The sequence below is a fragment of the Malaclemys terrapin genome, chromosome 3 (genome assembly GCF_027887155.1).
Source record: "Malaclemys terrapin pileata isolate rMalTer1 chromosome 3, rMalTer1.hap1, whole genome shotgun sequence".
NCBI lineage: Eukaryota > Metazoa > Chordata > Testudines > Emydidae > Malaclemys > Malaclemys terrapin.
The window spans coordinates 127891981-127919252 of record NC_071507.1 but is presented as its reverse complement, the minus strand read 5'-3'; the positions used below and the strand labels follow the sequence as shown (position 1 = coordinate 127919252).

The window sequence follows — 27272 nt, the reverse complement described above, 5'->3', positions numbered from 1 at the left end:
TAAAACATGCATACAGCACAAACTGCTCTGTGGAGCTGTCAACTTAGCTACTGGCGTGATGGGTATTACTGTCCATATGAAGAATTACAAATCCTCTTCACACATGGCTATAATCTAGCCAACCTAGAAAAGACATTAGCCTTTCCTGTTTCATAAATTTAACAAACCACAAAACTGGTGTAGGAAGGACTCAACCAATTTTTTATATTAGGAATTTTATATTCAATAACTTGTTTTTAAAAACTAACTTAGTACCTAGAGGTTCATGGCCTATAAACCTTTTAGAAGCATTTTAACCTTAGGACACCATTTGTGAGAAACTTGCAAGGAAATAGACTTGAAGGCGTAGTTCACTACCATGTTCAAATGCCATCCATCAGCGAGCACAAACTGCAAGCAAAACAGAATGGCTGTAGATGTTATTTTTTATTAATTACATTGATCACTGTTTTCCCACGTGCATGTCCTCCTTCTAGCTTCAGAAAGGCCTTTGGAACTTCAGAAAAAGAGAAGACTTGCTCAACAACTGGATGGATCTATGAAACAAAAACAAAGATCACTTGGCAGGGATCAAATGACTGAGCATGATCCTAACAGCTTCTCCCCTACCGCACTGCAAAGTTATATGTAATAAGTAACTAAAATACAGTGACATCTAACCTTGAACACTAATATAGTCATCTACTGTTCAAAGCTCATCTGCAGGACCCAGAGAAAGCAAATGGATATACTGATTCTACCTTATGTTCCATACATTAATATTTGGAGAAAGAAGTGATTTACACACTTTTCTTCATTGTTGACATTTATTATTTATTTCATGTTCAACTTAACACACGCACCAGGTTCAAAGCTCCACAGGGCCAGATTTTTAAAAGATATTTAGGCACCTTTGGGGATATTTGAAAGCATCTATGTGCCTAACTCCCACTGGAGTCAGTGGGACTTAGGTGCTTTTGAAAATCTCACTAGGCCCCCACCTTTTAAAAATGCCTTAAGAGTACAAGCCCCATACTTGTTCTCATAAGTCACTTTGGGCTAGTTTTTAAAAGGTGTACCTAATTCCCTTTAAACAAGTGGAGTTAGGCATCTAGATATCTTTAAAAATCCCACCCTTTAAATCCATACCTTTAAAAATCGATGTATGATTTACATGGTACAAGTTGTTTCTTGATCTAACAGCTATCTTGACGTATTAATTTTGCAAAGTAATCCTATGCACGGTTTTCATGTCATCTCCAAATAAGGTGAAGGGAAGCAACCACAGTCGCTGTCCCCATCCCAGTGTGGAAATCAGCACTGCTTCACTCTTCTTATTTATACATATTCCTCCCCTGGCTTTTGCTAATGGTCACATTTCATCTGTACCCAGGGAGGGGGAATATTAGCTTCTTCTAAAAACATCTCTCATTGACAGCCAAAAAGGGTGCTAGAAAAGGCATCACATATTGAGCCCTCTTCCCAGAGGCCAAGATCACAAGCTCTACAAGAACACTATCCAGAGGATGATCTCACACCTTGATGCAATATTCCTGCAGCACTGGGCTGGCCTCTATCATCTTTATGGAAAGAAAGATTAACATTAGCTGGTTCTGCATCTAACTGTTGCAGTAATCAGCATTTAAATAAAGCCCTAAACACCCTATTTATTATACTAGAAAGATGCTTGTCATTTATAACACCCTGTTGATAATGATAACTCTCCTCAGGGAGAAGCTGCTCTTTATTTCTGCCCCCCCCCCCCCATCTCTGTAGCTGAATACTTTAAACATTCATAATTATTCTCTCACATTACCATACTATTCAAATATCTCAATGCCAAAGGCATAATGCAGCAAGACAAGCAGCGTGCAAATTTCAGAAGCAGTGGCTCTTTTTCAAGCTTCTAAGCAAACAGCCCCCCTGTCTCACCCCCCCAATTTTACTAAACTGTAAAGGTTCATTTTCAGAAACACACCCCAGGAAATGAGTGCATAGCACATCTACCAGTGAAGGTTCCATATATGCACTTCCCAAGCGAGGTTTTGAAAACTCACCACCTAATATATTCCCCCAACAGCTGCACAACCCCAATATAGTAGCTGAAAGTCCTCCTATAGGGTCCTTCACTCATTCCTCTGCATATTTTCAGTTCATATTATTGATATCAAACACCCTACAGCAAAGCCCAAATGCTGCAATAAAGAATGGGGGAGGGATAGCTCCGTGGTTTGAGCTTTGGCCTGCTAAACCCACGGTTGTGAGTTCAATCCTTGAGGGGGCCATTTAGGGAACTGGGAAAAAAATCTGTCCAGGGATTGGTCCTGCTTTGAGCAGGAGGTTGGACTAGATGACCTCCTGAGGTCCCTTCTAACCCGGATATTCTATTAATTGATTTGTATGACTACAAAAAGCCAGGACATTAGTAATCAAAACAACCTATTATGCCACAGTAGTCACCTGCTCTCTTCAAGAAGTCACAACGATTTTTGACTCAGAAGTCAAATCAGCAGTGCCAAGTGGAAGAGCATGCATGTAAGCTCCCACACAAAAGAAAACTTGGAAGAAAGGATCAGAATTAGTATATTTGATTCTCCCCTAAAGCCATTGTGCTAATATATATTCGCCAGCTGCGTCAAGCATGCACACTCTGGAGTGACATGGTGGGTGAGGTAATATCTTCTGTTGGTGAGAGAAGTTTTCGAGCTACTTCAGGTCTGGGCTCTGTATAGCTCGAAAGCTTGTCTGTCTCACCACCAAAAGTTGATCCAATAAAAGATATTACCTCACGCACCTTGTCTCTCTAATATCCTGGGACTGACACAGCTACAACACGGTATACCACACTCCGCAGTATAAGTTTTACCTGGCTGAACAAGGGGAGCAACACAATCTATGTTTTCTTTGCAGTGTGATGGAGAAATGGCAGAGGGGGCAGTCAGATGCTGCATAGCACTCACTACTACCCCAAATTGGAGCAATTCTGACTGAGTTCAAGACTAACTTGGTTTTGCTACGCTGGTCAAAATCAGTGCTGCCCTAGTGATCAAGGTCAGGGAGGTAAAGCAATAGTGTCTTTGGCTATACTGTTGGGGTGGATCAAGCAAATGCTGTGACTATTTGCAAGGGAAATGTAGCATCAATAGCACTGACTGTCCTCCATTGCTTCAGCAGCAGCAGCAGCAGCGGGGGAAAGAGCAGGGAAAATTCACTAACTTGTTTGTACAGTGCGTGACTTGAGGAACCTGAACGACCTATAACTTATTAAAATAACAAGATCTATTTGCTGAGCTTCACTTCAGTTTAAAACAAAGAGAGGTAGATTGTTCAGAAACGCACAGTACACAGGAGAAAACCACTGATTAGCCCAGGGTGAGCGTGGCCTGTGGAAGGGTGAGGCTATCAGAATAGTGATCAGGAAAGGTTGGAGCTCAGATATGCTCCCCAGGTGGAAGCACAGAAGAGCCATTTACAAGGAAAGGCACAATAAGGATAATTCCAGACACCAACACTGGTTATATAAAGATTTCAGAACAAAAACGACTATTACCCTCCATAGCCCCAACATACATTTTGAACTACTTGTGATTACTTGTATCAGGTTATAACACTATGTAATATATTGAGAACCTAAGACAAAGTTCACAGCACATTTTAAAAATAGTGCTCTAGGGGATTCAGAGGAATCCCTAGTCCAACCTGATAGAATGCAAAACACTGTGTACATCACTGCCACCAAATGCTCACAGCTCATATGCTCCATTGTTAGAAACCTCTGGTCTGAGTTAAACACTGACCCCTCTAGAGACATGAATACTAAATTGATGATCCTGGCAATCTAAAGCATTAAAACATTTCTCTGGCCTGCTGATTAGTCCATTGTCTGGATACCTCTGAAAGGGCTGACCATATCACTGCACAATGAGTCATTTGGCCTTTACTATAATCAACTGACTCAGATAAAATCTCTTCCTGTGAACAGGCACGCGGGCTGGGGGGAGCGTCCCTGCTTGCTGAATACATGATAATAAGTGGAGATTAACTGGATAATGCAAACACTGTCTATTTACAGCCACACATCAGACCCCTGCCAGTGGACACTTACTTGTTCAGGGAAACAGGATTAAATACTAAAGGGTGGGGAGAGAAGGGATTACACCCACCACTACAGAATTGTTTATCTGAAAAAACAGATTGAGTTTGAATATTCTCTTGCTCTCCGTTCTTAACAATGCACAGAACATTATAGATATGGATCCCTGGGCTCTTCACTGAGCTCCTTACATGTTTTAAAAGGGGGAGGAGAGAGAGAGAGAGGAAACCTATTTGCTAATGTTAGTTAAGAATCTGAAATGTATCAAACCCAGCTCTGAACTCAACAGGCTATGACTGAAACGCCGCATTAGCAGTCCACTCAGTAGTAATAATAATTTTCAAACTTTTGGCCAATCTGAATCCTTCCTTGCCGGTCTGTATTTCTCTGATAAGAGAGATGCACTGGCCCTTTCAATTCTGAAGTGAACAGACGAGCCTAAATCCTGCAGTCCTTACTCAGGTAAAACTCCCTAGGAGCTTTGAGCAAGAACTGAAGAATCAAACCCCATAGCTCAAAAGCAATGATACTGCACTGGTTCTTTCCTGTGTTTCTACAGCACCCAGCACACTGATCCTGAGTAGCGTCTTTGGACATGAATATAAATGTTTACTACTAACAATGCACTGCATATAAATATGCATATTTATCCACAAACTTTACACAATATGTATTTTGGGTTGAAGTGAAGAACACGCTGTAATTTTGAGACATGAAAGCATAGTACCACCTAGATCAGAGGCACTCATTCTGTGAAAAGGGCCAAATTCCATTTGTAACTATGGTTCATGAGCCAAGGTATAAACGTAGGACTCAATACTCCCCTCCCTGCATCCACAGTGAATCTCCCCTGATGTCAATGAGAAGTTTTCACAAAGATCATTAGTTGAATTGGCTTTGATGTTACAACTAACAATTTCATTTTCGTTTGGTACTTTATTGTCACTAAGTAGAAAATAGGCTCACCTTTAGGAACACCGCTATTTCTGCCTTTTGTTTCTCTTCCTTCCCCATCACCTTTCTGTTTCTCTCCCTCTTCCATGCCTTTGTTTCTCTCCTTTCTTATGTCTGCATTTCTTTCCCTGCTGCATCTCTCAAGTCCCACCTTCCATGGCCTTCTCTCCCACCCCCTTCTCCATTTCACCACTGAAATGATATGCAATGAAATAGTTAATGCTGACATTAGAAGTGTCATCAATAGGCTCTAGATTTAACATCATAGTGAGATTAATGGGGGAGGAAAGTTCACACCTCTTGGAGGCACTGTTTGAAGTTGCTGTGATTACTCGTGTCACATATTCAAGGGTAGCTTTGGAACCCAAAGGCTAGAAACAGGGTTTTTCTTCTTAATGAAAGCTTAGAATCTCCAGAAAATATGAGTATTATGTGCACAAAAATATATCAAAGAGTCTGACTTCTCTCGCCTTGATTTTAAAGTAACTAGAACGTCAGAAATGCCTAATGAAAAATGATCAAATATGAACACACATGCTCTGGTGGTAAAGACCCAGGAATGGGAGGGAGAAGTTCTGGATTCTATTTAAAGCTTTACCAAGGACTTCTTATGAGACCCTAGATAAGTCACAAACCTCTCTCTCTGCCTTAGTTTCTCCATCTGTCAAATGGTAACAATACCTAATTCACAGGGCGTCTTTGCGTCATATACACTAGCTGCTCTTCTGGTATCTTTTAAAGAATTAAAACAGACATATTATGTGTCTTAAAACAATATACTGCTCCTGTCTAATTGCAATTATGACAGAGTAACACGTGATTAATAAAATTCTGACAGCAAAGTCCAAGTGAATCCAGTTATGTTTGGGGGTTTAATGACCAAATACAGCCTGTGCGTCACTAACAGGAGCAGCTGGAGCCGTTTCCAGCACAATGAGGAGGAACAAGAGACTGGAGCCAGCCCAAGCGTATTGTGTTTGCCAGGCCAGGCTCGCCTCAATACAAGTTAGAGTGGCTGGATTCAGCTAATTTACCCCATGTTAAACACACTGGACTATGCAGAGAAAGGCTCTAATGAACAGCTTCTCTTGTAGAACTCTCTAGTCTAGTAGCAGGCAGTGGAATTGTTCTATATTATGTCACACACTCTTCAGTGTTACTCACTTGTACTGTTAGTTTAATTTGACTGGTGTTATAAATCCAACACAAACAAGAAGGGAGAACTGTTTGTGCAGCTGCATCTCCTATTTATACTTCCCCTCTACCTGAGTTTGTTTTTTTCAAGCAGAAGGAAATGTCTCCCCCTCCCCGTGGTTTGCACACTCCTAGGGGGAAGGGCTAAGAAAACAAAACACCACGCCATGTTCAGAAGCTGTTTTGTTCACCACCTTTACCCATTCTACTGTAGCTATTTTTGGTAAATCTAGATGTATTTTCCCGCCCCCGAAGACAAGATCCCTGAAAGTCAATGCTGATTAACCACAGAATACACAGCTGCATCAGACTAACCAAGAGAGAGAGCAACACATTTGAGTATCTGGTATCTGCTTACACAGTTCCAGGTCTAATCATGATTTATGTGAATCTGAATATTCAAATAAAGTCCAACACCTGTGTAAAGAGTGTACATTTTGTGTTAGCTTTGCTCATGGAAATTGTATTAATGTAAGCACTGAGTATTTTCATGAACATAGTGAGCAAGCTATACTATCTGAGAAGAGAGGAACAGATGGGTTTTAATAAAACAGAATTCACAGCCACAGCTAAATGCAACTCTAGAGTTCTTTCTCTTTTAAAACAAAACAAAAAACCCTACAGAGATGGGTTATTTAACAGAAAGTCTTTGCAACATCTCTCAAAAATCAATACCTCTGGGTTCCAGCCAACCAGCACAAAAAGCTAATTAAAGTCAAAGCATATCCACACAGAGCATCTAAACATACAAAGCTAGGCAAGGTGCGGGCAAGCTTTCCAACTGATCTTGGCCTGGAGAGGGATGGACTCTGCAGGTACTTCTTCACTGCAGAGTCGACATGGACTCTTATCCAAGTATTGTCTGAAATCCCCCTTTCTTCCACACGCAAAAATCTCTGACCTTAGTTTAGTGGTTGCTTCATCCAAAGCTAACTGAACAATCTAGGGATGTAGGCTAAAGCCCAAATTGGGCTGATAGTCCTCCAATGCCTTCCCACAATTCCCCATGTGCCAAGAAGGACAGACAAATACTCCCACAATTCACTAGGAAAGAATCATAGTGGCTCAGCATATTGCAGCACAGAGAACCATGGGATATGTCCCCTAGAATATACACAGATGAGCGCAGCAGCAGTGTGGATATAGCAACTCAAATGTCGCTTTGCAGGGCAGCTGCTCAGATCCTGCCTACGCTAACCAGGGTGTTCATATCCGGGTAACAATCACCTCAGTTAACTCTAAAGTGAAGACAAATCCTGGGACTTTCCACTGGCTGGTCAGTACTTCAGAGGTGGCATATTGGATATATGGGCAGAATAGAAGTGCAGCTTATCCTGTGGGCCTGGTCAATAGCACTAAAAAGGTGAATAGCAGCAATGAAGTGGCCCAAAGATCATTCAGGAATTGGGAAAAAAGAAGGACAAAACTAAAAATACCAGTTTCTGGAAGAGGAGGGGGAAATATATAGTGGAGAGAAAGGAAATCCAAATGGGGACATAATTTGATTACCTACACACTTCTAGAAAAGGACCCATCTTTTAGCCCCAGGAGTGTGAAATGGCCTGGAGATTCATGTTCTAGAATCAACAGTGCACAGGGGCAGGTTCTCTTCCTTGTTCTGCTTCAACAGCACAAAGGCAGTAGGAAACTGTCCATAGCATCTCTGCTGGAGATTTCCCCACTATGGGGGAGTCCCCAAAAGGTGCTGAGACGCAAGGCCAGTTCTTACAGCACCGCATTTCCCAGCATGTGTGGATTGAGGGGAGACGAATTACACTGTCAGGAGGAGCCTCCCCATCCTCTCTTGCAGACAACTTGTAACAAGCTCTTAAACTTGGGAAAATTAGGAAAGTAATAGTACACCTTCTTCATCATGACCCTTTTCTGATTCCACTGTGGAAAACTTCATGACAATTGACAATTTAAGAGACAATGGAGCTTGATGAAATTATGTATCACTGAATTTTATACTCCTAAAGAGAGAAATAATTACATTCAAGATTCCCCACACCACTCTGTCAATGCATGTCAGCTGTGACTGGTAATACCCTATTCTAGCACTGTACATGTCTGGGGGTGGTTGGGTACATGGATAGAAGAAACAGTCAAGTTCATTTTGACTGAAGAACCAACCAGGTGTCCCTACTACCCCAGCACCCTTTTTTAATTTTCATTGTCAGAGTTTAGGCTAAACAATCACTTCCAGTGCCAAAAGTAGCCCGTTTTGCCTATAGCCTAATACATTTTATGTCTGAAAAGAGGGGAGAATCCTATTATTAAAAAGTAGGAAACACCAATGTCTACATTCTGTACACTGGGCGAGAACTAAGCGAGAAGGAAAAGTTGAAAAGCAACAATTAACCCTCTCACTGAACAGTTTGTAATGTTTTATTCCAGGGGTCGGCAACCTTTCAGAAGTGTTATGCCAAGTCTTCATTTATTCACTTTAATTTAAGGTTTCGAGTGCCAGTAATACATTTTAACGTTTTTTAGAAAGTCTCTCTCTATAAGTCTATATTATATAACTAAACTATTGTTGTATGTAAAGTAAACAAGGTTTTCAAAATGTTTAAGAAGCTTCATTTAAAATTAAATTAAAATGCTGATCTTATGCTGCCAGCCTGCTCAGCCCGCTTTCAGCCTGGGGTTCTGTTCACCTAGGCTGGCAGTGGAATGAGCGGGGCCTGCGGCCGGGACGCTGGCTGGCAAAGGGACGGCAGCCGGGACCCCAGACCTGGGGGAGGTTCAGGGATCAGGGCAGAGGGCTGGGGGTGTGTGGAGGGGTGCAGGGCAGAAGGCTGTTTGCGGGGGGTTCAGGGCAGAGGGCTGGGGAGTGTGGGGGGTGCAGGGCAGAAGCCTGGGGGAGTGTGGGGGTTCAGGGGTCAGGGAAGAAGGCTGGGTGTGGGGGGGGAGTTCAGAGGTGTGGAGGTGCAGGGCAGAAGGCTGGGTGTGTGTGTGGAGGGGGGTCAGGGCAGAGGGCTGGGGTGCTCAGCTCGTGGGGGTGCTCCCAGACCCCTGCCCTGAGCGGCTCATGGCAGGGGGCTGGAAGGGATATGCCCTGTTCCACCCCCTTCCCCACGGTCCCGTCCCTACCTCTTCTCTGCCTCCTCTATGGAGCACGCTGCCACTCGTCCCCCTCGCAAGGGCGATCAGCTGATCGGCGCAGGGAGAGGGAGCAGGAGGAGGAGGGGCAGGAAAACACCACACCGGGGGAAGAAGCAAGGGAGGGGGGAAGCTTGGCTGCCGCAGGACCAAGCTTCTGCCTCTTGCCCCCGCAGGGGAGAGCGTTCGGGGGCTGAGTGGGGCTGGGGGCTGGGACCTCGACAGTGTGCCACTTAAAATCGGCTTGCGTGCCATGTTTGGCACATGTGCCGTAGGTTGCCGACCCCTGTTTTATTCCTTAACTGTGAATTATACACTTTTTAAGGCAAAGCAGCATTTATTTCAGCAATAATAAAGAGGGTTAAACTACAGATTCTAACATACCTTTCCTGATTCAACCAGTTTTGCTATCTCATCCAAAGATTGGCCGCTCGGTGTGAAAAATGCCCATCGATAATGGATTCCTTTACAGAGGTGCTGAAATGGACAGATCACACAAACACACATAAAGAGTTACAAAAGAAACTCAAAATGTGAACTGTACATTTAAACAAGACAGTCAGAGCCTAGAAAGGTATCTTAAGAAAAACGTGGTAAACATTTTCTGGCATCTAAATGTCACAGAAGCACGTGGACTAGATGTATGCACATGGATGTTGCGCCGTCACAATAAGATCAGAGTCCAACTGCATGAGTTGGCTAGTTGTGATAAAAGCCTTATCTTCAAAGCCAAACAAGCAAGACTGTTTCTTATACAAGATGTAAACTGTGCAAAGTCACGCTTTTTTTATATATATATATATACACACACACACACACACTCTCTCTCACACAGAATGAATTCTGCTAGGGATTCAGAGCCTTTCACCTGTATGTAATCAGTTCAAATCCAGCCCAGGGTGGCGATGGCAGAAAATCATTTCTGCCTGATGACTGGCTGGTGGCCCATTTGAAGTGGGCTGTTTGTCTCAGTCCAGCTCTCAGCAGACAGGCATACTCATACTATCACTTGGTGTTTGCATCAGTGGCTAAGAACTGAGTAGACCTAGAGAGAATGAGCTATTTGTACCCTCTCTCACTCATAGAGGCAGGGTTGATTCACATTAGGGGAGCAATGTGAAAAAAGTCGCTGCTACGCATCACACTCCTTGAAGAGCCAGGCACCTTCCATCTTTGAAGCTGTCAGTCCAATGTCATTCACTACTGTTCAATTAATTATATTATATATTATAGTAAGCATAGTAAATTATTCATTAAAATACATAAATTATGTTAAATATACACAAAAAGGAAATTATATTATACACACACATAAATATAGGCAGTCCTACAAGGTCAACCTGTGCTCTGACAGTAAAGTCAGCTTTTTCTAGCTCAACTTCATTGTCAGTAATATAGATTCTGCAGGCCAGCTTTTACTCCTGGATACATCATGCAGAGACAGAACTAAAGGTTCTGCTGAAAAAGGTGGTGTCATTTGTACAAGATAGCTTTTCAGAAGATAGCTGCATTTTAAAGGCTGACACTGACAAACAGGGGCCTACTCCTACCAATTTTGCTAGGAGAAAGAGGTGAATCAAAAAGGGGATTTTGATTAAAATTTCAGGAAGATCTCACATTCTAATCATAAAAGTCCGGAGTAACTCCAATGATGGAAATCTGGTTTGAGAACAGAATCAGGGCTTGGATTTTTCAAATCCAGTTGAAACGTGATACATAACACAAAATGCCTCTCACGTAAACATGCAGAAAGCTGCACTGAGCAATATGTGTACAGCCTTCTTTCCAGGCTCGTACTTCACTTCATTATGAACAGGAGGACTCCCTTTTAAAGTGTCAGTATTAGACTTGGGGTCTCATTCGAATATGCAGCCACAGCAACTGCTGAAACAGCACTCCTTTGGAGAGCAAGAATTGCCTGTTCAGGAAAAAAACAAGCCTTTAAAAAAATAAAGAGTTCACCTGTCTGTTTCAGACAGAAAGAAATTATTTAAAAAAGTAAAGACAGAAAAATTAGGGTAACAATATCACCACCCAGAAACACGAGTCGGAAGAGAGGAAAAAGGAAAAGAAAAAGTGTTTCTTAGCTGTCCTGTGGGAATTCTCTCCTTTAGGGATGAAGACGGCACATCACTGGAGCAAACAATGTGTTGGGTGAAATCCTGACCCCAATTAAGTCAATAGCAAAACTCCCATTGACTTCAATGAGGCCAGGATTTCATCTGTTGCATTTACTGTAGACATACCAACAGGACTTACTATGAAAAAAGTAGAATGAAAAATCTTAACTCAGAGGCACCCAAAACACTCCCACATCAGCCAGACAGATATCAGTTCTCACTCAACTATCACCAACCCTGTATGTGGAGGAAAGGAAAGAACAGCTGGGAGAGTATGAGCATGCCTAACTAAGCACACAGGAATGAGGCAAAAAAACCAAAACATGTACCAGGAGACTAACTGCATCCAAACTCCTTATTTCATAGAGTTAAAGCATCCATTTTGTTACTGTACCTTTACAGTTTTGGTTCCAATCGTGACTCCTGTTTGTAGCATGCCATCAGCTACTCCAAGCCTGTCCACATTCAGTAGAAAGGGTGTTACCAAAGTAACATATGTGGCTCCTGACCATTTCTTGAGGAAATCTGGAGACCATTTTTCAGTGGGTCCACCAACATTATCTAGGATGAAATCAAACCTGGAAACAGGGAAAAAATGTGTTTGGAAAGCACGGTGTTGCACTGAAAAAATACAGAAACAGGCCAACAGTCTTGTAATTAACTTGTTTATTTGAGAGAAAAGGTGATTCTAAGCAGAGATTGACTATAGCTGAAATGTCCATTTACAGACGCAAGACACTGAAACAATCTGTGCACAGGAATGTAGCATGGAAGACCCAGACTTTCAACTAAATCCTAGTTCACTATGTGAAAGTAGAATGAATTATATTGTAAAAGTAGAATGGATTAAAGAAATGCTGTATGTTCCTTTAAGCAGAAATGAGGAATGTTGAGATAAAGTTGACAGGAAGAGAAACATTGTATTGAACAATGGGTCCACTTAAGCTGATGGGGGGACATTAACAAGAGATCGGTAAGAGTTAATAAGGAAATAAAATATGTGTGTCTAGCCCCAGGTAAACTTATCAGTTCTGCTCCCTTTTTCATCTTGTTAAGTTCGTGCCCTTTTTATCTGAATAAATAAGATAGTTTGGGCCTTGCATGGCACTCACATTATCTGGGTGTATTAGCAGAGCGCTTTTGCTAATAAACAGAGTGGTCTGACAAACTGTGAGTCCTCAGTCTGACTTTGACAATTATAACCCAGCCTCACTGTACACAGAGATTGTACCTATATGTTACTGGTCATTCACTAAAGACAGGATACAACCATCTCAGGGCCAACTAACAATCTCACTGTAGCTAAACTGAACATCACCCTAATTGTTTAGAGTCACTATGACTTTGTTACATTGGCCTACACATGCAGCAGCATATAGGGTATGTGAAAGACAAGCTGTGTCCACACTCACTGTGGTGTAGTCCTCAAAGGCTCTGACAGCAGGGAGGCAGCAGGGAAAGGCTCCAGTAGCTCCCCTCCGCTGGGGCCTTTCACTGCAGTGAGGAAAAGGCTTTGGCAGGGGAGAGGCAGGGGAGCTGATGGAGCGTTTCACTGCGGGAAAAGCCTCCCACAATGGGGAGACAGCACGACACTACAGTGCTAAAAATAGCAGTGCCGACAGGGGAAAGACTGCCTGTGCATGTAGGATTCAGATGTGTAGGTTTCAGAGTAGCAGCCGTGTTAGTCTGTATCCGCAAAAAGAACAGGAGTACTTGTGGCACCTTACAGACCAACAGATTTATTAGAGCATAAGCTTTCGTGGACTACAGACCACTTCTTCGGATGTATATATATATATATATATATATATATATATATATATATAAAGTGGGCTGTAGTCCACGAAAGCTTATGCTCTAATAAATTTGTTAGTCTCTAAGGTGCCACAAGTACTCCTGTTCTTTTTTCAGATGTGTAGGACATTCTACTCACCTATGCTATTTATACCCGTGCTAGCGGGGCGTGCTGTGTCTGTACTTTACATACTGCTGCAAGTGTAGACCCACCTTACGATAGTTTCAAGATATTCTAGAGCTTCACATTCTTCTCCAAAGCAATATTTGCTTGAAAGTTTGAAATTCAAACTATTTAGATTCAAATATAATTATCACAATTTATATTTGAATAATTCTTTAAGAAAAAACAAGCAAAAAATCCTTAAGGTGGGAATTCCTAACAAACAACTAATTCCAAGGAAAACTCTAAACAATACATTTTAAACATAAATGTATTTATCTTGAAACATTTGTTATTTATCTGAGACAGCTGGACTAGGCTTCCAGAAAAGCTCAATCTATTCCCAGCTCTCCTGCACACCTGCTATCAGACGTTAGTCACGTAACTGCTCCATGCCTCAGTTTCCCTTTCTGTAAAATGAACTATTAGTGCTTACTTACCTCACACAAACTTGTAAAGCTTAATTCATTAATGTTTCCAATGTTGTTATAGCTGTGTTGGTCTCAAGATATTAGAGAGACAAAGTGGGTGAGGTAATATCTTTTATTGGAGCAACTTTGGTTGGTGAGAAAGACAAGCTTTCGAGCCTAGAACTCTTCTTCAGGCCTGCTTCAGCAGCACTGCAAACATTACCGAATTAAGCTTTGCAAATCCTGTGTGAGGTATGCCAACACCAACGGTTCATTTTACAGAAAGGGAAACTGAGGCACGAAGCAGTTAAGTCTGAAGCAGAGCTCTGTGTAGCTTGAAAGCTCATCTCTCTCACCAACAGAAGTTGGTCCAGTAAAAGATATTACCTCATCCACCTTGTCTTTCATTAATGTTTGTAAGCATTTTGAGATCCTTGGAGGGAAGCTGATACAGTTGTGGAAATCATTATCATTATAGAAATGTGTTTAAATGAGTGAACTCTTCCCCATTGACTTAACCTATTTTTTTCTGACTTAATACTGCAGAGCAGTCTGTATTTATGATACTCATTTCACAGCCACATTCAAAGGGGGGGAGGCAGAGATCTTGCTTTAGAAAGTAAGGCTTTGCAAACAGGAAGGCTCAAAACCCCAGAGGCAGGGAGTCTGCCAGACTAATTTTGGATTCAAGCAACCCAAAAGGTACATGCAAGGGAGTCTGCTTGCTGCCTATGCCCCTACTGTACTATATAAATATTTAACCGCATTAGTACATACAATGGTAACATTTTCAGTTGCTCTGCTACATCTCCAGATTTGTAATCAATCACATCATCTGCTCCAAGCTTTTTCACCAGGGTACTGGCATCCTGAGAACAAACGGCTGTCACATGACCACCCCAAGCTTTCATTAGCTATATATAAAAAACATAAAAAATTCTAAGGTTTAAAAATTATTTAAATAGTGAAAATACCTCAGAAGACCAACATCGCATTATCAACAGAATCCAAATAAACATATGCAATAGAGAGGGAGCACAGCAGGTGCACTGTGTTACTGTGTAGGGCAACTCACTAACACAGGGATGGGCAAACTTTTTGGCCTGAGGGCCACATTTGCGTATGGAAATTGTATGATGGACCATGAATGCTCATGAAATTGGGGGTTGGGGTGCGGGAGGAGGTGATGGCTCCAGCTGGGGGTGCGGGCTGGGGGTGGGAGCAGAAATGAAGAGTTATGGGTGCGGGAGGGGGCTGGGGCATAGGGTTGGGGTGCAGGGGGGAGGGCTCTGGGTGAGGGTGGTCTCTGGGGTGGGGCTGAGGGGTTTGGGGTGCAGGAGGGTGCTCTGGGCTGGGACCAAGGAGTTCAGAGGGCAGGAGGGGGTTCAGGGCTGGGGCAGGGGCACAGTTCATCAGGGGTGCAGGCTCTGGGCGGTGCTTACCTCAAGCAGCTCCCAGAAGCAGTGGCATGTCCCTACTCCGGCTCCTACACGGAGGCGCGTCCAGGCAGCTCTGTGGGCTGCCCTGTCTGCAGGCGCTGCCCCTGCAGCTCCCACTGGCCACAGTTCCTGGGCAACAGGAGCTGCGGCGGCACTTGGGGTGGGGGCAGCGTGCAGAGCCCCCGGCTGCCTCTACTCGTAGGAGCCAGAGCGGGGACATGCCACTGCTTCTGGGAGCGGCACGGAGTGGGGCAAGCCTCCTACCCCACTCCCTGGCTCGAGTGCCAGAGTGGGGCAAGCCCCAGACCCCACTCCCCAGCAGGAGCTCAAGGGCCGGATTAAAACATCTGGAGAGCTGGATGCGGCCCCTGGGCCGTAGTTTGCTCACCCCGGCCATAAACAGTGTTTAGTACATGCAGTTATAATAATTTTCTACTTTGATGCCTCTTACAGATCTCAGATACCAGGCTACCTTAAGTAAAATGTTGTGTGCCTTTCAAAGTTGGCCATTTGGACAGTTAATTCTTCAGATGCTGCTGACTACCTAAGTATGCACTTGGCTGCTAATATACAAAGTGCAAACCACCTTCCATAAAGGTAGATAAAAAATAATGATTTTTTAAAAAAAATTTAATCAGATTTTTTAATTCAAATAGATTTTTTTTATTTTCTTATTTAAATTATATTCTTTTTAAAAATAAACCTGTTTAAAATGAAATCTGAATTTAATACAAAATTATGTTATGTTATGTTTATGTTATGTAAAATTATGATCTCTTAAAATATTTAAATGAAAAAACTATGCCAAATCCCTAAGCCTCTATCAAAAACATTGAGTTAAAGGCTCTTTTTCTAGATAAAAAAAGCATCAGGGGAAAAAACATCTAACTTTTGAGCTCAAGCTTTGTAAATATATCAGAAAAATTCATGAACTCTATTCAATACTTGTTTCATTAATAAAAATAAGATTTGTATGCTATTTTGTGTGTTTAATTAAATTCCAGTTACCATCCTAATGCAGCTTGTCACAAGTCATGAGCAAAAAGTTAATTATCTAGTAAATAGCAATATATCATTCACCATTTTCTAACATACTAAGAATGTACAATTAATAAGAATCTGAAAGCATTAAGCTATATAATAATATATAAATGTGTGTAAATAGATATATATGGTTATAGTGTACCATAGGTATAAAAAAGATGTATCCAATCTAGTGTAAAGACACTATTTGGTTGTAAATCAGCTCACTAGAAACAATAATCCGGCTATCTGCAAACTTCAAAGAGCAAAACTATCACTAATTTATCATAGGGAGGGTGGCTGGTTAGTTTATAGTCTGCAAAGCTGCTCAAACAGAAAGGAATGTTGCTAATTATTTAATTTACCCTCTATTGTATACATTATTCTCACTCTTCACTGCAATATCTTCTTTGATATTTGCCAACCATAAACCTAACACAGGAATGAATTATTCTGCATGATGACAGGTAGCGATCACAACTACTCAGTGGCAGGCTCAACCTTTCTTACTGAACTCACTTAGCAACCTGCTTTATCAAGGCTCAGGCAGATAGCGTACTACTGAAAACTCTCTCATGCTCTTCTAAAGGCTATTACATGGGGGGAGGGATAGCTCAGTGATTTAAGCATTGGCCTGCTAAACCCAGGGTTGTGAGTTCAAACCTTGAGGGGACCATTTAGGGATCTGGGGCAAAATCGGTATTTGGTGAAGGCAGGGGACTGGACTCAATGACCTTTTGAGGTCCCTTCCAGTTCTATGAGATAGGTATATCTCCATTTATTTACAACTTTGAAATCTGAAAAAAACCACTTAGTGGTACAATCATCTAAAATGTATTTGTTTATATTCTGAAGACAAAGACGCTTGAGTGTAATGGGACATTGCTTTCAATCAAAAGCCCCAAATTTAATGCAAATGTACTAAGAACAAGTTTCAAGATGAACAGCTCATTAAAAAACACCTCCTCCTTTTAACTGAGATTAAAAAAGTGGGGAGGGGAAATTGCATTCTAAGCCACTACACTATATTTGATGCACATAAAAACATTAACATATTAAGGAGAATTTACATCAGAAAAAAAAGCAGTTTGTTGAAATCATTATCAATTTATACCAGTTTATTCCACTTGGGGGTGAGGGAGGCAGGAAATCTAATCAAAACATATAACAGATTTCAAGTCACATGGAAATTGGAGTCTCCTTCCCAGTAACTAAAGCCTTGAAGTGTAATCATTCACTTCCTACACCCATAACCTCTCTGCCCCTGAAGCCTACTGCTTCCTAACTTAGGCTAAGATAATAACTAAGTAGATGGAAATGATAAATCTCAAACTATTTTCAAACTCTCTTACCTTTGGGCTTGCACTGAGATCATTCAGTAGCTTGCTAATTCACCACCAACAGCCCCCACCTCCTTTCCCTTAAACCTTGATCAGAGAGTACTTTCATAAAAGACTCACACTGGGCTTATTGTAATACATCACCTGGATAGCAAAGGTACCAACTCCACCTGAAGCGCCGAAAATTAATATTCTGTAAAACAAGAGCAATTCCAATTGATAAAACCTAACTGCATAGCAAGACAATTCCACCATGTAAGAATCCACGTGAATTAAACTAATGAAATACCCAATATACACAAAGATTCCTTGATGATCCTATTTACATGAGGGGGAGGATTACAACAGGAAGATGAACATGAATATAGGAGAGAAGTGGCAGCTAAGACAAAGGTCTGATGAATACAGCATTGCAGCAATCATAACAAATACCTAGGGTTATATTTTAGAGGAGGTGCCAACATGTCAGCTTTAAAAAAAGTGCAAAATTTTAATAACATTCTACTTGAATGTCTCTTACAGTCTCAGATACCAGGCTATATCAAATTAACAGCTCTGTTTCTCTTTCAAAATTGGTCCTTTGGACAGTTAACCTTTCAGATGACTAAAAATGTGAGGTAACACTGTCAACTTACGCTTCTATGACAATAACACTATCTTCCAGTACAGCAAGGCAGCTCTTTGCCTTGTTCATTTGAGTTTTCCACTAATCCAGAAGTGGAACTGTAGGCCAATAATATTTTCATCAAAAGACAACTTAAAGGAAGCACTATTTCCACCCTTTCTCCCCAAAAGAGCTGAATAAGGTTAGCACTTCATAAGCTTAGACCCATACTTTATGCACCAAATTTTCATTGGTTTTGTGTTGCGATATTTCCTTAACAGAAAAATCAATTGTGAATGTAAACCTAAGAGAAAATATTTGTTTAAAGTGGTGGTATTTATAGTATTGGGACATTTTAGAACTCATGGAATGTAAGTCACATTATTAAACTCTATAGCTAACAGAAAAAAACATGTCATGAAGTAGACTAGGCAAAAGTAATTTTGAGGCTGAACTAAACCAAAATACATTTCTTTTCTAGAAATTCTACTGTAAATTGAGCAGAACTCTGCTAATTTTCATTTATAATTGGAAGAGATTACAGAATACCAAATGTTGAGAATGAGCAAATAAGATAAAGATCAGAGCTACTGCATCATAAAACACATTTTGCATTTATTTTGACAAGTGTACATTCACTTTACCTGCATGTAATAAATACCTCATAGTATATTACTAAACACACTGCAGAATATTTTGTTAAAATAATCTAGTCTTAGAGATACGAGACCTCAATACAGCACTCTAATCGTGGTGTTTTACAAACTTCATCTAGATACTTTCTATTAAATCTTTAATACATAGACTTATAAGAAAGTGTTACTTGAAGCCTATAAATGGAATTGTAAATTTTAAACCATCTGCTAACCAGTGCAGGAATATTCAAGTCAGAATTTTAGTGACTATTTTGTTCAAAAGACTGAAGTTCTGAGATATCTGATACCCCGTGGTGGTTTCATTGAAGTTTCAGTATCTTCAAGCAAAGGATGTTTCTGATTTAAATCCTCTCACTATGCTGGGGATGAAGGAAACTGCTTTTGCAATTCAAGATCGTAGTATACTGTCTGGATGTTGGATTCAACATCTTGGTTTAAAAAAAAAAAAAGGCACATACTTTTGCCAAACACCTTGCCAATTTTCTTCGTAACTTAAAATTTGCTATTTTCTCATTAACTTTTTGGAGAAAGCTATAGCTAAAGAGTTGAAAATTCATCTTTTGAAGAGTGACCTAAGTAAAATATTTCAGTGGAAGTTTGGAACAGCTTTGGTGAGGGTTATCTTTTTATTCTAAAAGCCTCCAGGATACATGGGTCTTCTTTGTGCATGGTACAAGAGTTGCACATCTGAAGCAAAGAGCACTAAGTAAATTTCCAGAAACAAAACAAGCAGTCAAAAAACTTTCTCATTACCCCAACCCAAGGGCTGACCACAGTCTGTTTGCCACCCAAATGTTGTACATTGGAAACTATTTACACTATTTATAAAGCAATCTATAAGCGCATATGGGTAATTATTAGCAACAACAGAACATGTACATGGTGACTGAGAATGTGGAAGTAAAACTCACTAGTTTTTTTTCATTGTTTAAGCTGAAGCAAATGCAAAAAGTAAAGAAACAGTATAAATAAAAGTTTTTTTAAAAGCGCTTTCACTTTTAGGTAAGTTTTGTAACCTAGGTAGGGCATTTTTAATTTTTTTTAACCCAAAGGCACTTCATTAAAAGATATTAATCCCATTTACATGCAACAAATTAACCAAAATGAAAAATGATCTAAAACATTTAAAAAATAAAGAGGGAGATAAGTGTAAAGTTCTACTATTTACTACAGGGTAATACCAATAGTTTTAAGAGCAGAAGCAATTTCAAAGAATAATTTATTTTCTCAGAAAATAGTTGACCTTTAGAACAAACATTTTCCTGATATTTTCATAATGAAATTTACCATGGCACACAACAGCCAGTTACTTCAGTATCTCCCAAAGATGTAGATGAAAGATTTTCATTAAATCCAATGTCCTTTACAATATGTTTTAATAAAACATAATACTCCATGATAACAGGAGGTCAGAAAGTATAAGGTCAAGATCTTGCAAACATTTATGCACATTCTTAATTTTATTCATGTGAGTAGTCCCATTGACTTTAATGAACTACTCACATAAGCAGAGTTAAGAACATGTGTAAGTGTTTATAAGATCAGGACCAAGTTGGATTTTCCTTCTGTTTAGAAGGAAGCTGAGGTGAGAAGACCTCTGACCCCATCAAAACAATTGAGGTCTGATTCTACAAGCTTTAGTTAAGCAAATAGCCCCACTGAAATTAATAGGACTATTTGTCAGAATAAAGGTTAGCAGTTCAGGCCCTGAATTAAGAAAGTAAACTTTCAGCCATTATGTCATCTCTGTATCTTTACCATTCTAGTGCAAATTCAAAGGCTTTACCATTTTGTGCATATAGGAATGACTCTGCACATTCATTTTTTTATTTTACCTATCTTAAAAAATTAAATTCAGTTAGCTCTCTATACAAAAAATAAACACACAAAAGTTAATGCAAACATATTAGCACCAGGACCAGTTACTTACCGTTTCCCACTGCAATTATCTTGGTTCAATCCCCCAATTTGGTTCATTGCAGACCATGCTGTTAGACCGACATATGGTAAGGAGGCAGCTTCCATGTGACTGAGACACTTGGGCTTGTGAGAGATCTAAAGTAGAAGATCAGTCATGTCTAAATCACAATGAATAATATATTTGTGGACTACCAGGGTTGATAAAAATAAAGTTTTAACATTGATTTAAATTTAAAAAAATCATTTGATTTACGTTAAATACATTTTTCATTTAAAAAAATAAACCTTCTCTATAATCTATTAAAATCACTTAAATTAAATAAAAAATAATATTAAGCAGTAAATGTTTGCTGAACTGGAGGAAGTCACTGGCTAAGTACCTGGAACTAGAGTAGGGGTTCTCAAACTTTATTGCACCACGACCCTCTTCTGACAAAAAAAATTACTACCCAACACCAGGAGCGGGGACCGAAGCCTGAGGCCTCCCACCCCAGGTGAGGGGGCCAAAATCAAACCCCCAGGGCCTCAGCACCAGGCTGGGGCCTGTAACCTGAGCCCTGCCACCCAGGGCTCACACCCTCAGGCTTCAGCTTTGGCCCCGGGCAGTGGGGCTCGGGTTTTGGCTTTGGCCCCGGGCCCCAGCAAGTCTAACACCAGCCCTGGCGATGCCATTAAAACGGGGTCACGACCCACTTTGGGATCCCTACCCACAGTTTGAGAACCGCTGAACTAGAGTTTGCTAAGCTACTAACCCAGCTTTTGACAGCAAGAGCATTGACTGCAGGTGCTGAGAGAATATTTTCTTAATTTCAGTTTACTGAACTAGTTCAGTACAATGGCTAGTTCATTCAAAGTTAAGAAAACAGCTGGGAGCTGAAAAAAGTGGGAAAGCTTGTTTTCCTCTTCCAATCTATGAATAAAAGCTAAGTGTGAGAGGATGAGATCTTCTAGCTCTAGAATCTTGAAGGACATGGTGACCAGAAACAATCCATTCAATTCACTAACAACTTTGTTTAACAAATCAGTTTATTAAAACATGTTCTGCATTTGAAATTAACTTTTTTTCTTATGTATTCAGCATATATAAGGTAGTTTTATTTAACTACTAAAAAAATTAATGCTGATTTTGTGAATTTTTAACTAGACTCTAGTTTCCATGCAAATAGAGCTTGACACAAATCATAAGTAAAAGATGAATCATGTACTAAATAAGAAATGTATCATTCACATTTGCTAAAATAAAATGTAACAAATTTAGAATCTGAATACAATTTAAACAAATATATAGCACAATATACATGTGTATAGTTTATTCTCCTAATGTGTAACAAAAAATAGTACCACTGACACTGCACCCCATATTCTTCATAGAGCTATTATGATATATATGATATGATTATGGAATAATTATGATGTATTTTATGCAAGATAAGTCATGCGAGATATCATTGAAAAGATTATGATTTCCTGATATGATTATCCTATTTTTATGTATGTATCACTTTTGTATCTGAGGTTAGGAATATTGACTATGTATCTGTATTACAAATGTGTTTACACCTGGGGAACGCTCACTAGACAAGATGCTTTCATTCTGAAAAGCTGGGTGGGGAAGGGCCATTAGAGAAAACAATAGGCCTTAGAAGAAGCTTATCTCCCACTTGGGGGCATTCCTGAGGACACTGCAGACAGCCCCAGAGTCAAGGCTGCTGTGACACTACTGGGACATGTGACCAGGTCACCTGCTGCTGGACTCCATCTTGGTATATCAGTATTTTTCCACTGACTGGCGTGGGAACCAAGCTTTGAAACAAAGGGTTCCCCCCATATTCAAAAGCTATATAAGGTAGGGGAGTGACATCATCTTGGTTTTTCACTGGAGAGTGCTTGTCACAGCAATACTGTGTAAAGGAAGCCCAGGCTGGTGGGTCGGGGGGGCTCAGTGGTACCCCAGCTCCAGGTGGCACCTGGGAAGGAACCCGTCACAACCACATTTATTATAAAGTCTATGTTTAGTTGTGAATCCACAAGTTTTAATGGTTACCAATCAGTGAGCATCAACCTTCCTTTAGGAAGGTAACTAAAAAAGATAAATATAAAACAAGATTAAAATCAATTATTATTTACATCAAGGTTTCCTGCCTGCTAATTTAAATTACAATTAAATCCCTGATTTAACTCAACCCACCAAGTGGACTACACAAGGCTTCAAATTAAAACAAGCTATACTAAACCTCAGCTGTTGAATTTTCCATGTTTCAAAATATCTTGACTACATAAGTAGAAAAATATATTTTTTTTAAATCTATAAAATTTAAAAACTGTGAAAAAGCAATTTACACAGATTTTGGAAGAAACAAAGTCTGCTGAAATTTTTGTTTTTATATTGAAATTTTGGTATGGTTACCTCATTTCCACTAGCTACAACAAACTCTGATATAGTGCCTTGTTTCCAGGGAGGAATTGCTGCCCATACCTAAAACCAAAGTGAAAACACATTTCAACTTTTATTATTTTCTTAATATTGTATCTATATCATAGAAAAGTCATTTTCCAACCTCCAGAACAACTTCAATGTAGCATAAGTAGAGATTAATTATACAGAATATCAGTTTCACTAGATCTGAGTTCACTATAAAAAGATTTCATTTGCTCTCTTAAAACAAACTACAGAAGAATGATTAATAGAAGCATGGATGGGACATATAACTAAGATGGATTGTACTGTGTATAATATAAACTTTTGGAGAAAGCAGATTACATTAAACAGTTCAATATCTTACTAGAAGGCCATGAGCTGGTAAAATACCTGAAAGAGAAAAACATTCCTCCAGTAAAACTGAAAAAAGTTAAAAGCAAGTCTTATAAGGATTTGTATGGGGCTCAGAAATTTGCTGGCTCTTCAACTATGTCAGAGTTTTTGGTATTATAAGGTAATAAAGGTTTACTCAAGAGAAATTTCCTGTTAAAATTCTAGTTTCAATCAAGATGAAGCAGCTTCAGGTATTTTGTTTTTTAATATAAGAAACCCCCACCTCAGGATTTTAACATATGCAAATTCAATGGACCCTAAATATAAACAAATGGGGTAACTAGCCCATATGAATATTTTGCAGGAAAAAACAAGTAAAAGTTCAAAAAAAGTTACTGCAACCCAGTTTTTATGTAGGCTGCAGGTAGGCAAGAAAAAATAGTTATTTGCAAAGAAAAAGAAAAAAATTGACTTCATATTACATTTTCAACATACATAAAGTTAGAAAAATGAAACAAGTTACATCACCTCATCTCCAGGTTTGAAATAGGACACATTTAGCCCACATTCCATAATTACACCAGATACATCTCGACCAAGTGTTAGAGGAAATTCATTCCCGGTGCTTTTCAATTTCAGTGGATCACGTTTCATATTTAAAGCAGCTGCTCCATAACCATCTATAAAACATGGTTTAACAGAGTAGGAAATATCAATGATTATTTTTATAGAACTGCACAAATCGGACCAGTGAGCAAGGTTTATAGTCTGTGCATAATGCAACTTTACACCCCTGAAATTTGATTTTTTATAGTTCTGAAAATGTTATCTCTAAAGAACTAGAACCAAGCAGAACAGTATTATTTTATGTTTTAAAAAAGTTTATACAACTAAGTATCAACAAGTCTTGCAATATTTCTTCTTATGTCCCGTTTGGTGCACAATACATATAAAAATATTAAATATCATAAAACCAGCTAGCTACTTATAACATGATATTAGACATCACACTGACAGACATTTGTTATTTCATGATAAGAACAATTAATCATTTCATGTGTGACGACTATCTCATAGATGTCTAATTTATTTTTCATAGGTACATGAGCATTGACAGGGCCAATTCTGCAATCATTAATCCCACAAATGTTCCCACTGGCTTCAGTAGGCCTCCTCAGATGAGTATGGGTTGCATGATTGGACAAACAATCCTATAACAAACAACCTGCAATGTTTTAAGTAGTTTTGGCCCCAGAATACAAACTAAGGCCTCAGTCTCACAAGGAGCTTTGTGCAGGCAGATCCCTGATCCATCCAGAATTCTGTGTAGGCTCAGGAGTCTGCTAAGATGGAACTCATTGCAGGATCAGGGCTTTTTAAGAGCTTTAAATTGCAAGTACCGTATATACTCATTCATAAGCCACATATTTTTGGTAAAAATGTGACACATCAAAGAGCAGGGGTCGGCTTATAAACGGGTCTACACCAAATTTTGATGATTTTAAACTCTATGGAATCATTGAATTGAATATCTAATACACTGTCGTTTTGTTTACCTGGAGCGTCTGCAGGCATGGAGTCCCTCGGCTCCCTGTGGCCACGGCTCGCCATTCCCAGCCAATGGGAGCTCTGGGAAGTGGTGCGCCACTACCCGCAGCTCCCATTGGCTGGGAACCACGAACCATGGCCACAGGGAGCTGAGGGGCTTCATGCCTGCAGACACTCCAAGTAAACAAAACATCCCAACCCGCCAGCGGCTTACCCTGACAAGCCGGGAGCCAAAGGTTTCCAACCCCTGAAATATAGGGCCGGCCTATGAAAGGGTCATACAGTTTTTGCTATTTTTACCTATCCTTTTGGGGGGGGGGGGGCAGGTCAGCTTATAAACGAACGTGCTAATAAACGAATATATACTGTAATTGCTTTATCATTGAAATTTTAAGCTCAGTTGTTTAAAAAAATAGAAAGTTCTTTCAATTTTCATCTAAAGCCAATATCAAAATTTGAAATGCAAGATTGCATCTTGCTGTGAATAAACAGTGAAATATAAGATTTTCTGTTATTTTAAGTTTTTGTTAAGATTTCTGAGCCTGCTATTGAGAAAAATTGTCTGACTAGAAAAACATCAAATGGCAATGATCAATCAGTTAAATGTACTGATTGGCCAAAGCCTTGAATTCAGTGGACAGCAGACCTGAAAAAGAGCTGTGTAAGGTCGAAAGCTTGTCTCTCTCACAAACAGAAGTTGGTCCAATAAAAGTAGCCACTGAGGCACCTATGCAACAGGAAGTTAGGACAAAGATGAGAAATAAACATTTTTGGGAATGAATTCTATGAGCCAACTGTCATGGGAGTTGAGGAAGCTCAGTGTTTTGCAAGAGGAACTCAGCACAGTGCAGGCCTGGGCCCGTGCACAATCGGAACCAAACTAACAGAAGAAGAAAAACACTTTAAAATTGGGTTGCAAGTTGATTCTCACTCTGATCATGAGTTTTAAGTCTGTGAAGGGCAGCAACCAGCTGCTTGTATTACTTGGGCTACAACCCAGCCTAATTTTGCTTTGGTAGATGCAGAACTATAGTCTAAAATTCACCACTCTCCCCAGACAATTTAACAGAAAAAAAGTTTTGCAAGAGTATTTTCCCACAATAATCATGGAATATCTTTCCAAACAGCCCTGTTTAAAAACTATTGGAGCCACAGGCACATTTTGGACTATGATTTACAACAACAATTTAATAAGAATAATAGAGGTATAATAAAATTATATTTACAGTATGAACCATGTTATGTTACGAACTTAATCAACACTAAAATACACAAAAATATAATAATTCCTACTCAAAATAAATCACTTACTTCTCATATTAACATCTATAGGGTTTAAACTTGCAGCATGGACTTTAATAATGACTTCATTTGGAAAATGTATTATAGGGAACATCATGTTATTTGTAAATCGTAGCACATCATTTCGCCCATATCTCTCTATTATCCACGATGCCATAACTGTATATCTCTGACAGGAGAGGCTGATATTTCTACATAGACGGGGCTTGATTAAACTTTTGCCTCTTCTAAGGCAAGTTGCCATGGAACCTTGACTGAAAAGCAAGCCACTGTATGCTCTCCTACTAAGCAGATGCATCTTTAAATACATTATTGCCAATGCATAAGGTGGGATCTTTAATGACTCTAGCTACTATTCTAGATGTGTAAAAATAATTACATGCTGGCCACACTAATGCTTCCCATCTGCACAGAGATAATTTTTTAGCCAATCAAACCCATGTATGTTTGCCAACTTCAATTTTTTAAAATGTTTTACTATTACTCTAATTCTTCTTTTACAATCATAGGGGGGAGGGGGTGTCTAGATTCAACTTTTAACCACAAGACTCACAGGTTTTGGAGTGCGAACGAGGGGAACTAAACAAACTGGCTTTTCCCCACGAGCATTACAGCCCCCAGAGACTCCCTAGTTTGAAAGCGTGGAGGGGGGAGATCCCCCAAACGCGTTATAACTCACCAAATCCCAGTGCCCCCTCCCCAATCAGCTCAGCCTCCCCCCACAAGACCCCACCCCCAAAGTGAGACAGCCCCCGCCTCACTCTCCCCTTTCCTTGCCCTTGCCCCCAGGGCCAGCGCGTGCCCCCCTCAGCAAGTCCCCGTCTGGCCTGAATCTCCTCCGCTCAGCGCGCACAGACTGAGGGTCACTCTCCGCCAGGC

General features: G+C 40.1%; 1 protein-coding gene across 1 annotated transcript; it reads right to left on the bottom strand.

The window, feature by feature from the left end:
* Positions 1-407: 407 nt before the first annotated feature.
* On the bottom strand, positions 408-27094 carry RTN4IP1 (reticulon 4 interacting protein 1). The gene is made up of 9 exons (XM_054023498.1): positions 26403-27094; positions 24072-24223; positions 23199-23267; positions 20802-20926; positions 17756-17804; positions 14587-14723; positions 11837-12020; positions 9707-9799; positions 408-536 (listed from the first exon to the last, which is right to left on the bottom strand). Exons 1-9 carry the CDS (start codon positions 26701-26703, stop codon positions 420-422), a joined length of 1227 nt encoding a protein of 408 aa, XP_053879473.1. The 5' UTR covers positions 26704-27094; the 3' UTR covers positions 408-419.
* Between the last annotated feature and the right edge of the window lie 178 nt (positions 27095-27272).

Excerpts from the sequence above, each read along its gene's own strand:
- RTN4IP1 (XM_054023498.1), bottom strand. The coding sequence starts at position 26,703 with ATGTATTTAAAGATGCATCTGCTTAGTAGGAGAGCATACAGTGGCTTG. Across the intron at positions 23,268-24,071 it reads ATTTCAAACCTGGAGATGAG|GTATGGGCAGCAATTCCTCC; the intron begins GTGATGTAACTT and ends CTTTGGTTTTAG. Across the intron at positions 17,805-20,801 it reads GATAATTGCAGTGGGAAACG|AATATTAATTTTCGGCGCTT; the intron begins GTAAGTAACTGG and ends CTTGTTTTACAG.